The following is a 13626-nucleotide window of genomic DNA, read 5'->3' as shown; positions in this document are numbered from 1 at the left end:
TGTACAGACATTCCTGTGCCTAGAGTCACTTCATGCACATTCAATCAATCGATGTATGTATATAAGCTATCTTACGAGGGGTGATTGATAAGTTCATGGCCTAAGGTAGAAGGAGTCAATTCTAGAAAACCGAGCACATTTATTTTTCAACATAGTCCCCTCCTACATGTACACACTTAGTCCAGTGGTCGTGGAGCATACGGATACCTTCGTTGTAGAAGTGGTCCACAGCAGGAGTGATTGATAAGTGCGTGGCCTGAGGTAGAAGGAAATGAGTTATTAACTTCAAACTTTCTGCATTGTCACTCAAAGAGCTGAACTGCATCTGTATGTAACGAGAGCGTCTTGGACCTTCAGGTGGTCCACAGCGGGGTGATGATAAGTTTGTGGCCTAAGGTAGAAGGAGATGAGTTATACAGCTCTCGTTACATGCACGTGCAGTTCAACTCTTTGAGTGAAAATGCAGAAAGTTTGAAGTTTCTCCTCTTCTCCTTCTACCTTAGGCCACGAACTTATAAATCACCCCTGCTGTGGACCATTTTCTGGAGGTCCAAGACGCCGACTTCTACAAAGAAGGGATCCGTATGCTCCACGACCGCTGGACTAAGTGTGTAAATGTAGGAAAAATAAATGTGCTAGGTTTTCTAAAATTGACTCCTTCTACCTTAGGCCACGAACTTATCAATCACCCCTCGTATGTATTTATTGTGTTTTTATTATTATCATATCCTTTAACTTATTGTGATTTATTGTGCTGCATCAGAGACAGAGTAGCAATTCTTCTTTACACTTTGTCTACTGGAATTGCATAAAAAAATTTTGAATCTTGAATCTTGTGCAGGGGAAGTAGAAGTGAATGACCTATAGATAATTGAATAGAAGTTGTTAGGAGCTACTGGGAGACAATAACACCTAAGTTGCAGGAGGCAGGTATCTGGGTGAGCGTCAGGAGAGGGAAAGGGAACAAACAAGCCCCTCAATAATAAATTTACCATTTTTGGATACCGTTGGGGGTGGGGGGAAATGGCCTGTCAGGAAAAGCTGCAGCAACCGGTTCTCTGGCACTGAGTATGGCTCTGTGGCTCAGAGGGGAATTGGGGTGAACAGGAGAGCAGATGTAGTAGGGAACTGACAGGAGAATCTGTGGATGTGAAAGAGACTCCTGGATGATATGTTAGCCCTCCGGTGCCAGAATCAGGATGTCTCATACTGGGTTCACAGCACTCTTAAAGGGGAGGGAGAGCAGCCAGAAGTCATGATGGTAACAACAACAAGAGGGATGAAGTTCTGAAGAGTAAATATAGGGAGCTAGGAAGGAAGCTGAAAAGAAGCATCTCTGGGTTGCAGCCTGTGCCACACTCTAGTGAGGGTAAGAATAGGATGATTTGGCAGATTGAATATGTGGCTGAAGAACTGGTTCAGTGAGCAGGGTTTCAGCTTTCTGGATCATTGGGATCTCTTCTGGGAAAGGTATAACCTGTACAGTAGGGATGGGTCATACCTACTCTCAGGAACAATAACCTTGAAGATAGGCTTGCTGGAGCTGTTGGGGAGGGATTAACCCAGGTTGGCAGAGGATGGGACCCAGAGTGTTAGGTCAGAGGATGGAACAGTTAGTGTAAAGGTAGTTGCAATGTGTAAACTGTACAGGACAGGCTATGGAAAGGGCACAAATGCAGTCAGTTACATGGATTGAAATATGTTTAATACAAGAAATATCAGGAACAAGGATGATTAATTTAGAGCATGAATCAGTATACGGAACAATGACATTGAGGCCATTACAGAGACTTGGCTACCACAAGTGTTACAGCAGGGTATGGGCAGGATGTGGATGGGATGCATAGCTGGGGGGAGAAGTGGCTGATGGAGTTCAATCTAGAAAAATATGAAGCACTTCACTTTGGAAGGTTGAACTTGAAGGCTGAACTCACAGTTAATGGCAGGGCTGTTCATTGTGGAGGAACAGAGATCTTGGGGTTCACATCCATAGATGTGATTGATAGAGCCCTCAAAGTTGCAACACAAGTTGATAGGGTGGTTATGAATGCGTATTGTGTGTTGGCCTTCATTAGTTGGGAGATTGTGTTCAAGAGCCAATAAATAATGTTGAAGCTCTATAAAAATCTGGTTACACTACACTTGAAGTATTGTGTTCAGTACTGGTCGCCTCATTGTCGGAAGGATGTGAAGTCTTCAGAGAGAGTGCAGAGGAGGCCTAGCGGATTCTACCTGGACTAGTGAACATGTTTTATGAGGAAAGACTGAACAAACTAGTGCTTTTCTCTTCAGAGTGAAGGAGGCTGAGATGTGATCTGATAGAGAAGTATAAGATGATAAGAGGCATAGATGCAGTGAACAGCCAGAACCTTTTGTCCCAGGGTGGCAGTAGCTAGTACGAGAGGTGATTGGAGGAAATTGTAGGGGAGATGCCAGAGGGAGGGGTTTTTACATAGATTGTGGTATGTGCGAGGAACACACTGCCAAGGATGGTCATAGAGGCAGATGCAGTAGGGACATTGAAGAGACTTGTAGATAAGCATGTGGATGGTTGAAAGATGGTAGGCTGTGAAGGGGAGAAGTGTTAGATTGATCTTGGAGTAGGATAAAAAAAAAGGGGGCTGTGTTCTATGTTAATTGTTGAGGCTGAGGACCTTCAGTAACATTTTCAAAGGAAGACATTGTCAGCTTTGAGCAGATGGTTTAGTTGTCCATTCTAAGGATGTGTTCTGAGAAAGAGTAAATAACCTAGGGACTCTTAACTATTCCTCACTCTGGCCTCTTATATCTTCACACTAGCCTGTCACCACCCCAGAGTCCTCTCCTCCCTCCCTTTCACCTTTGATTCACTCTCCTCTTCTGTCTGTTTCCTTCCTCCCTGGTCCTTTACCTTTCCCACCCACCTGGCTTCACCCATCTCCTAGCTATTTCCCTTCCTTTCTGATCCTAAAGAAGAGTCTTGGTCTGAAATTTCAACTGTTTGTTATTTCCATGGATGCTGCCTGACTTGCTGAGATCCTCCAGCATTGTGTGTTTTACTCCAGTTTCTTCCAGCCAGTCGAGAGCAGTTTGCCCCAGATTTAAACCTCCAGCTTTCCATTTGCATTGATTGAAATATGCTAACTTGGAACAGGTCAGAAGAGGTCAGTGCTATTGGGTCATGTCTCTACATCCCTTACCACAGTGAAATGTAACATTCAAATTTCCGTTCTCCCAAAGAAAAGTGTGGTTTAGCAGATGAAAGACATTTGGCAGTTTAAGTCTCTGATTACTGTGACTCTTGTGATTTCAGGGGGCATCTGCACTATTTGATATGATGAAATATTATGACTCAGCACTCTGCCTCAGAATTTCCTTCAGCAGGAACATTGGAACAAGAGGCTGGATGGCAGCAGCTCAGCTGATTCAGAAGGTAGCAGCACTACAGCATATATTGAGTGTCACAGAGTCATAGAAAGGGACAGCACAGAAAAGGCCCTTTGGCCCACCTTGTCCATGCCAAAACCATTTAAACTGCCTAATCTCATCGACTTGCACTAGAACCATAGCCCTCTATACCCCTACCATCAATGTACCCTTCCAAATTTCTCTTAAACATTGAAATCAAGCTCTCATCCCCCACTTGCGCTGGTAGCTCGTTCCACACTCTCACCAACCTCTTAGTGAAGAAGTCTCCCCTCCCCTAAAACTTTTCACCTTTCTTCCTTAACCCAAGACCTACAGCTATAGTTTCTTCTAACTTGTGAAGGAGCTGAAATTCATGGACTGTTTTGCAGACATTTTTGCTTCCAACAGCCACATAACAATTGTTTTGTTGTTCATTTAAGTTTAAAAGCTAACTGTGTCACTCAACTGCAATCTCATTTCTTTCACCAATTTCTGCCCAAATGTCTGCTTTCACCTGTTACTCACCTTCTCTGAACTCCATCCTTTACACCCCACACCCCACCCCCAGCTCTTTTTGCCAATCATCTGTTACCCTTCCTTGGTCTACCTATCACCTACCACCCACCACCCCATCCTCTTTATTACCAGCGCGATCTGATCCAAAGTATCAACAGTTCCTTTCCTGCCACCTGTTTGCCATCACTCGAGTTGGGTATGGTGTTTTCTTAAGGGGTTGTTTATTGGTGGGTCTTCAGGTGCCCGTAGAGACCGATCCAGGATCCACATATTTTGCTGCAGAGTGGGCAAGAGTCAGTGGGGGCTAACGTTAGTGGTTGAGTCTTTTAGTTGTTCAGAATCTCCTTTCACAGCTGCTGATTGTTCTCTGGTGCAGTGGAGCTCGTTCTCATGTAGCACAGCTCTCCCTCGAACAGATTTCCTCCAGCTGTTTCTACTGATTGGAATGTCTTCCCTGATTTTAGATGTAATGTTGCATTTCTCTGGCTCATTTTGATGATATCTTTGAAGTGTTTTCTTCAAAAATAACATCCACCCCTTCAACAGATGCTGCTCAAGTCACTGGATTCCTCTAGCAATTTTTTTGCTCTGAATTCCAGTATCTGCAGTCTCTTGTGTTAATTTGGGGTCCATCACTAATCATCAATTTTGTCCTGATCAAGCTCATTGAAGATACCTATGTGACTATTTCTTCTGTCCTGTACGATGTCTCCTCCAACATGGGGTAGGATTTTAGCTGATCCGTCCCACTGTCAGATTCTGATGTTATTGATCTGAGGTCCTTTCAAAAGTAAAGAAAGAGGCTTCTTGTTTCACTACCATTACATTAAGCACTGAGGGGACAAAAGAATAGGAAATGCAGAGCAGCAAAAGTCTAATAGCTAAGAACAAAGAGATAAAGATGGCAGGCCAATGTGCTCAGCTCTTTTTATACCATAAATAAGACATTCCATTCATATTTGGAGATAAGAGTTAATCAAGTTGGTATGGTCTTTCAGTGATTCTGTTGCAGTTTTCGTAAATAAAATGGCAGAGGTGTTTGAAGTTTAAGGGAAACTGTAACAATTCCTTTATTGTCAACCAAACACAGAACATTGAGCATGGTAAAAAAACTTCATGTCATTACGTCACCTTAAAGTGTCGGTGGTTGAAACTCAATTATGCTTATGTGTCCATCCTTTACATTACCTTACACTATTATGGTTATTATTTTATTATGGATTTATTGAGAATCTCCACAAGAAAATGAATCTTAGGGTTGTATATGGTGACATATATGTTCTTTGAATTTTAATTACATAAAATACAAGCTATCATGAGAAAGTTAATCTGCAAAGAAAATAACAATTATACATACAATCTAATACAACACCACCACCTACACTCAATCACCATGCTGCTTCCCGCTGCTGCCCTTGCTGCTGCATTGTACATGGAGCAGGCTTCAACTGGTGACTAGGCTTCAGGTATCAGACAGTGAGGTAGTACTATAAGACCATAAGACCATAAGACATAGAAGCAGAATTAGGCCATCTGGCCATCGAGTCTGCTCTGCCATTCGATCATGGCTGACCCTTTTTTTCTATCTCCTCCTCAACCCCACTCCCCGGCCTTCTCCCCATAACCTTTGATGCCATGCCCAATCAAGGACCTATCAATTTCTGCCTTAAGTATACCCAATGACCTGGCCTCCACAGCTGCATGTGGCAACAGATTCCACAAATTCACCACCCTTTGGCTAAAGAAATTTCTCCACATCTCTGTTTTGAAAGGCGTCCCTCTATCCTGAGGCTGTGCCCTCTTGTCCTAGACTCTCCCATCATGGGAAACATCCTTACCACATCTACTCTGTCTAGGCCTTTCAACATTCGAAAGGTTTCAATGAGATCCCCCCTCATCCTTCTGAATTGAAGCGAGTATAGACCCAGAGCCATCAGATGTTTCTCATATGATAAGCCTTTCACTCCTAGAGTGATCCTTGTGAACCTCCTCTGGGCCCTCTCCATCTTTGCCCACCACCAGCACCACTGATGGCTTTTGACTGTTTATAATGGTCAAAGACATGATCTGATACACGGTGCATGAGAAATTCTGTAGTTGCTGGAAATCCAGAGCCAAGCAAACAAAATGCTGGAGGAACTCTGCTGGTTGGGCAGCATCTATGCAACAGGCAGTCCTGTTGAAGGGTCTCAGCCTGAAACGTCAACTGTTTATTCATTTCCATAGATGCTGCCTGATCTGTTGAGTTCCTCCAGAATTTTGTCTGTGTTGCATCTGATATTTGGAGCCATTTAAAAATAGTCTCAGTGGATTTAAATAATTAAAAGGTGTTAATTGTTTAAAAGATAATTGTAAAACATAAATAATACATTTAGATAAGAAATGCATTAAACTACTGCATATTAATTAAAAATATAAATATAACATGAAGTACAGAAAAGTAAGTAAAAACTTAACTCAAACTAACCTTTTTAATGAAGGTCACTGTTCCCAGGGAAACCACTTGTACATTAGCTGAGGAGGCAGATATAAAAAAGTGCTGTTAACCTTGCACTCCGGAGGCCAAGACTGATGATCTGGAGACGTGAGTCTGAATTCCTCAGTGGTGTTCATTAAAATATAGCTAATTAAAACAAACCTGAAATAAAATTCTTACTACAATTAATAGATCTGAAACTACCAGCATACTATCAAACTTCAGCAGGTTCATTAATATCTTTAGCGAGAAGTGTTCTGTTATCTTTAATCCTGACGTCCCAATGAAGGGTCTTGGCCTAAAGCATTAATCGTTTACTGCTCTCCATAGGTGCTGCCCAGCCCTCTGAGTTCTTCCAGCACTTTGTGTGTGTTTCTCTGTCATTTTTACCTAATAGAGTCATAGCACAGAAACAGGCCTTTTGCCACATCTAGTCCATGCCGAGCCATGGGTATTCCCATCGCCACTTTCAATGAATTATGAGCATCGTGTCCGCAGATCCATATCCCCCGATCCCTTTGTTCTACCACACTCCTCAGTGCCCTACTGTTCACAGTGTATGACCTAACCTGCTCAGTTCTACCGAAGTGCAAAACCTCACACTTGTCTGCATTAAATTCCATCTGGCATTTTTCAGCCCTAATTGAGACTAACTTCATCATGGCCTACTCTACCTGCCCAGTGGAGAGACCTAGCAAATCATTCAGTTCAAGAATAATTAGGGACAGGTAATAAATGCTGGCACTGGAGATGGCAGATGCTGGAACCTAGAGCTATTAACAATCTGCTGGAAGAACCCAGCAGGTCAAGCAGCATCTGTACAAAGAAAGGAATTGACGATATTTTGGGTCGAAACCCTGATTCCTCCAGATCGTTTGTTGCAATAAATGCAGATACTTACAGTGATACCAGCATTCGGAAAACAGATAAAAAAATTTCCTTGATAATGCCAGCTCGATAGATCCATCTGCCGGCATTAACATCTTAAACACTCTTTATTTTACACAAAGTGCTGGAGGAACTCAACAAGTCAGTAGCATCTATGGAAGTGAATAAGCAGTCAAGTTTTCAGGCCCAGAACAGTCTCAGTCTGAAATGACGACTGTTTATTCATTTCTGCTGAGATACTGCTTGACCTGTTGAGTTCACATTTTGTGTGTGTTGCTCTGGATTTCCTGCATCTGCAGAATATCTTGTGTTTACTCTTTATTTTAGTCTACTTTGAGTCCATTTTGATAACTTGAATAAAATGACTGTTTTAATTTCCTCAGAGTAACAGCTTGCAGGAGTTTGAGGCATCTGGAATCCCTTTGATGGACAACACAGTCTCCTGTGTGGCACGAGGACTGAAAGCTAACCATCATCTGAAGGTCTTACGACTGGATAATGCCAGGTTGAGTGGCCGCTCACTGATGCTGTTAGGTAAGACTTTAATTTAACCTGAGTGTCTTTCAGGGTAATCAGACTGCTATCAGATCAAGGAAATTTTGATCTGCTGATTTTTTCCACTGTGGTTGGCTGCAACTAGAACTAGAAGCCATAGGTTAAAGGTGAAAGGTGAAGGGGAACCTGAGAGGGAACTTCTTCACTTAGAGGGTGGAATGAGCTGCCAGAAGAAGTGGTTGATGTGGCTTCAGTTCTGTCATCTGTTTATTTATTTATTGAGATACAGTGCAGAGCAGCCCTTTGAGTTACACTGCCCAGCAACCCTCTAATTTAATGCTAGCCTAATCACGGGACAATTTTACAATGACCAATCAGCCTACCACAGTCTTTGGACTGTGGGAGGAAACCAGAGCACCTGGAGGAAGCCCATGCAGTCACGACAGAACATACAAACTCCCTACTGGGGTGGTGGGGGGGGAATTGAACCCCGGTCACCTGTACTGTAAAGCATTATGCTAATCACCATGCATTTGTTCTGCCAAAATTTAAGAGAAATTTGGACAAGTACATAGATGGGACGGGTATGGAGGGCTATGGTCCAGGTGCAGGTTGACAGGACTCAGCAGAATAACAGTTCAGCACAGACAAGATGGGCTGAGGGCCTGTTTCTGTGCTGTAGTGCTCTATGGCTCTAAAACAAAATGTGTTCACATAAGGATGGGTTTGAGATCCTGGCTGGATAGAAGATTATGCTCAAGACAGACCTTTGATGTACCAGTTCCTGATATCAACACTGAGCGTAAAACTAACCAATCCAAATTGACTGACTCAGGGTAGGATGCTGAGATGGGACGATACATCATAGATATAGGGATATAAATCAAAGCTGCATGGTTAAGATTATCTTCTTGCATTTTTATCATAAAAAAATCAATCTCTTTGAATTCCAAATCAAATCATAAAAACAAATGGCTTTGTAAGATGTAAGGAGTAAGTTAGAACATTAAGGAATATAATTAACGTCAGCAGTGCACTATTTAGTGCGGGCATGTAAAAATTATTGTGGTATTTTACTGCAATTGTTATCCTTTTGGTTAATAACTTCATTCAAATTATGCACAAAGAAGTAGTATGTGACTATGTTACGCAATGAACTAAAATTCATCGCCAGCCAAGGGTCAGTTTGTCACTTTCTCTCCTCACTTGCAGGATTTGTCTGTTCAAGAGCACAGGTGACGCTTTGGGGCAACAAGAGGGTGGCCTACATTGTCAGAGGTGACATCTTTCAGACAAGATGTCGGAATCAAATCACATTTTGACTTCGCAGCTGGCCATCAACAATACACTGTCATATGTCAAGGAAGTTCGAGGGAGATATTCTTGGTGTCTTAGCCGATCTTGATCTCTCTACTAACATCACAAGAGTGGACAGGGCCGAGCCATGCAGATAGATCAGCAACCTGCTGCAGTGCCTTACAGGCTTCAGTGCTAGCACACTGAAGTCCAGTACAGAAGACTAGGGGATCTGTTGGATACAGTGGTGTTCTGCAACTTCCTGAGCAAAGAATCGAGATGTACTTTGAACCTGGCCCCTATTCTGTATGTCAGCCAATGCTGGTGCACTGAGAGCAGCTCCATTTATGTGATCACCTTCATCGGGGTCTCTCTTCCACACACCTGCGATACTTACCAGCAGCGCTGCGTACACAGTGTCCTAAGCATTGACCACTCCCATCTGTCCGACAATCTATATTTGACCCTCAGCCATTAGGCTGGGGTTACCATAGCATTAAGCCAAGGACTTTTATGACTGGAAACAGCTTCTTCCCCCAGGCAATAAGACAACTAAACTCCCTGCCAGAACCCAGTTCTCACCACGTATGAAGCACCCATATCATTATAGCTTTTATTTTTTAACTTGTGATATTAATACATCTTATTATTTGTTAATTTATTTGTAGTAATATTACTTTATGTGTTGTGTGTGAGTTATATGTACTGTGTTGTGCACCTTGGTCCAGAGGAACATTTGTTTTCTTTATTGGCTTACATGTGTATGGCTGAATGAGAATAAACGTGAACTTGATTCAAGGTCTGTGCAAGTATTTAGTTTAAATTCATAGTGTGTTTAATGTTTTAAAATAATTTTAAAATTTCACAATTTAAATCAATTTTGACCGTGTTTAAAACTCTCTGTTCTTCAAGGCCATCAGGGTGGTGCTGGGAACAGGGCCTTGGGCTCCATTTTCTGGAAGACTAGATGTCATTCATAGCCAACTTCCCCTGCAGGAAAATTGCAGAACCAAAGCTTTGAGGTCACAGGGAGCAGATTAACTATAAAAAATGAGCACAGCTACAGAGCATACATGGGTACTGGTTGATCCATGCTTGATCTTGTTCTTTGCTTCACTATCATTACATTGTCATTTTCGGGATCTTGATGTTTTCAAATTGGTTGCTGCATTAATTGGATTCCAAGAATGACTATAGTTTTTTTGATAAACACAGGAGATTCTGCAGATGCTGGAAATCCAGAGCAACACACACAAAATGCTGGAGGAACTCAGCAGGTCAGGCAGCCTCTATCAACATGAATAAACAGTCAATCTTTAGGGCCAAGACCCTTCATCAGGACTTGTCAATATTTTGGGCTGAGACCCTTCGTCAGGAGAGTTGGGTCGCGGCCCAAAACGTCAAATGTTTATTCACTTCCATAGATGCTGCCTGACCCACTGAATTCCTCCGGCACTGCGTGTGTGATAGTCTTTTCGGGATTTCATTTGCTGTTCCCACACTTTGTGCAACTAAATCTGTTCTTTTCCATGTCACTTCCCTCAGTGTGTGCCCTGAAGATGAACCAAGTGCTTCGGGAGCTTTACTTGGCAGACAACAACCTGAACTGTGTTCAAGACTCGATGCACCTGCGAGATCTGTTGCAGGTGAATTGTACCATACAATTATTAGACCTTAAAAACAACTGTATCTTCAACACAGGTAAATACTTGTCGTGCTTTTTCAGATAAGCCAAAACAACTCATAGAGACTTGTAGCACAGAACCAGGCTCTTGAGCCATCATGTGACTGTTATCTGTTCTACCCATCTTTGTCCAGTTCAGTGTTGTGACAGTGACAGCACAACTGCAGATCACAGGCTGATTACAAATATTACAATGACTCATCAAGATGCACACCCTGTACACCTCCCTCCGTAATGCATTTAGGTGCCAACCTACGTTACCTGCTCAAATGTTAACACCAATGTAAAATCCAGCCAAAAGTAATGGATGCAGCACGGTCCATCACGGGTAAAGCCCTCCCCACCATTGAGCACATCGACATGAAAACAGCACCCATCAGCAGGGACCCCCCGCCACCCAGGACATGCTCACTTGTTGTTGCTGCCGCCAGGAAGGAGGTCGAGGAGCCCCTGGACTCACACCATCAGGTTCAGGAACAGTTATTACCCCTCAGCCATCAGTCACTTGAATCAAAGGAGATAACATCACCCAACTTCACTTACCCCATCATTGAAATATTCCCTAACCTATGGACTCACTTTCAAGGACTCCTCACCTCATGTTTTCGATTTTATTTATCTATCTATCTATCTATCTATCTATCTATTTATTTATTTATTTATTTATTATTTATTTTTGTATTTATACAGATTGTTGTCTTTTGCACAGTGGTTGTACACCCAAGTCGGTGTGGTTATTATTCTGTGGACTTATTAAGTATGCCTTCAAGAAAGTAAATCTCAGAACAGTATATGGTGACATATATGTTTTTTGATAATGTTTACTATGAAATTGTTAGAGTTGTTCTTAAACTCTCTTGAGTCAGCGATGAAAATCCTACTGCTGAGTCAAGAGGGAAACTTGGTGCCTTCAGTCACTTAGTGCATTAATGCTGTGTCTAGCTCCATGTTTTCCAGTGTGTTGCAACTCTGATGGGTATTATTTATGGCACATTAGTTAATGAGCTTGTGTTAAGCTCCAGGGAGCAATATGTACCTACAATGCTTTATATTTGAAATTCTGCTGAATCTTTGTAGCAGTTTTCTACATATGAACATGAAGATCACTTATAAGACCACAAGATATAGGAGCAGGATTAGGCCATTTAGCCTGTTGAATCTGCTCCACCATTTCATCATGGCTGATCCGGTTTTCCTCTCAGCCCCAGTCACCTGACATCTCCCCATATCCCTTCATGTCCTGAGCATTCAGGAATCTATCAACCTCTGCCTTAAATATGCATAAAGTCTTGGCCTCCATAGCTGCCTGTGACAAAAAATTCCACAGAATCACCACTTTCTGGCTAAAGAAAGTTCTCCTCATCTCCATTCTAAAAAGACACCCCTCTATTTTGAGACTGTGTCCTCTGGTCTTAGACTCTCCCACCACAGGAAACATCCAATCCACATCCACTCTATCAAGACCTTTCACCATTTGATAGGTTTCAATGAGGTTACCCCTCATTCTTCTGAGTTCCTGTTACAAAGAGCGCAGGGAGCGGACCCAAGTGCAGGACACGGAGGTAACATTAACAGAAGTGTGTTTATTAATAGATACCAGGAAGGCCGGAGAGCGAGGATTAGATGCTTCCATGGGCGTAAATGCTGGACAACAAACTGGAGGAACCTGCACTTGGACACGGCCATGGAGCCTGGACTTGGACTTGGACACGGAACCTGGACTTGGACTTGGGCTCGGACATGGAGCCGGGACTTGGACTTGGGCTCGCACATGGAGCCTGGACTTGGACTTGGGCTCAGACATGGAGCCTGCACTTGGACTTGGGCTCGGACGCAGAACCTGGTCTTGGACTTGGGCTCAGACACAGAACCTGGACTTGGACTCATACTCAGACACGGAGCTGGGACTCGAACTTGGACACGGGACGACAAACCAAACAAAGACAGACAACTTGTATCTTGGCTCGGGGTAGCGGCAAACAGCCTGCAATCCTCAGCTGGACACGAGACAACAAAACCAACAACGAAAGACTATTCATGTCTTGGCTCGGAGTAGCACGTGAAGCGGCAAACGGCTGGCAATCACTTAGCTGAACATAAAGGGACAGAATTCCCAAAGCAACCCCAGGCACTGAAGTAACTTAGAGTTCACTATTCTCGGTGGCCAGGAACGTGCATTGCAGCACTGGCTCAGGTGACAGTCGAGCGCCCAGTAGATGTAAGCCAGAGTCTCTATGATGCTGGTTCGGGTGAGGATCAGGTGCCCTAATCAAGGAGCCCGGGAGAACATGGGGAAAAGGAAATTAACTGAAATGAGGAGTCAACGGACCAGACCATGACAGTTCCAGTGAATACAGGGCCAGGACCATCAAATTTTCTTCATATGATAGGACATTCGATCCTGTAATCATTTTCATGAACCTTCTTTTGAACCCTCTTCAGTTAAAGCACATCCTTTCCAAGATAAGGGGCCAAAAACTGTTCACCATACTCCAAGTGAGGTTTCAGCAGTGCTTTATAAAGTCTCAGCATTCCATCTTTGCTTTTATATTCTTGTCCTCTTGAGATGAATGCTAACATCGTACTTGCCTTCCTTACCACAGACTCAACCTGCAAGTTAACCTTTAGGAAATCCTGCACAAGTACTCCTAAGCCCCTTTGTGTTCATTTTTTTTGTATTTTCTCTCTATTTAGAAAATAGTCAACTTTTTCATTTCTTCTACCCAAGTGCATGAGCATACACTTCCTGACACTGTATTCCATCTACCATTTCTTTGCCCATTCTCTAATCTGTCTAAGTCCTTTTGTAGCCTTTCTACTTTCACAAAACTACCTGCCCTTTCAGCTATCTTCATATTGTCTGCAAACTTTGCAACAAAGCAAC

At 42.9% G+C, this 13626-nt stretch overlaps 1 protein-coding gene across 1 annotated transcript in view; it reads left to right on the top strand.

Annotated features, from left to right (window-relative positions):
• The window catches only part of si:dkey-288a3.2 (protein phosphatase 1 regulatory subunit 37), a 244333-nt gene that overhangs the window by 14638 nt on the left and 216069 nt on the right, over nt 1-13626 (top strand). The window contains exons 3-5 of the mRNA XM_063057338.1: nt 3293-3412; nt 7651-7801; nt 10604-10759. Coding sequence (XP_062913408.1) covers nt 3293-3412; nt 7651-7801; nt 10604-10759 — 427 coding nt within the window. The remainder of the gene's footprint in view (nt 1-3292; nt 3413-7650; nt 7802-10603; nt 10760-13626) is intronic.

Source organism: Mobula hypostoma, chromosome 1 (assembly GCF_963921235.1).
Source record: "Mobula hypostoma chromosome 1, sMobHyp1.1, whole genome shotgun sequence".
NCBI classification, from domain to species: Eukaryota; Metazoa; Chordata; class Chondrichthyes; order Myliobatiformes; family Myliobatidae; genus Mobula; species Mobula hypostoma.
This window is presented reverse-complemented; position numbering and strand designations above follow the sequence as displayed.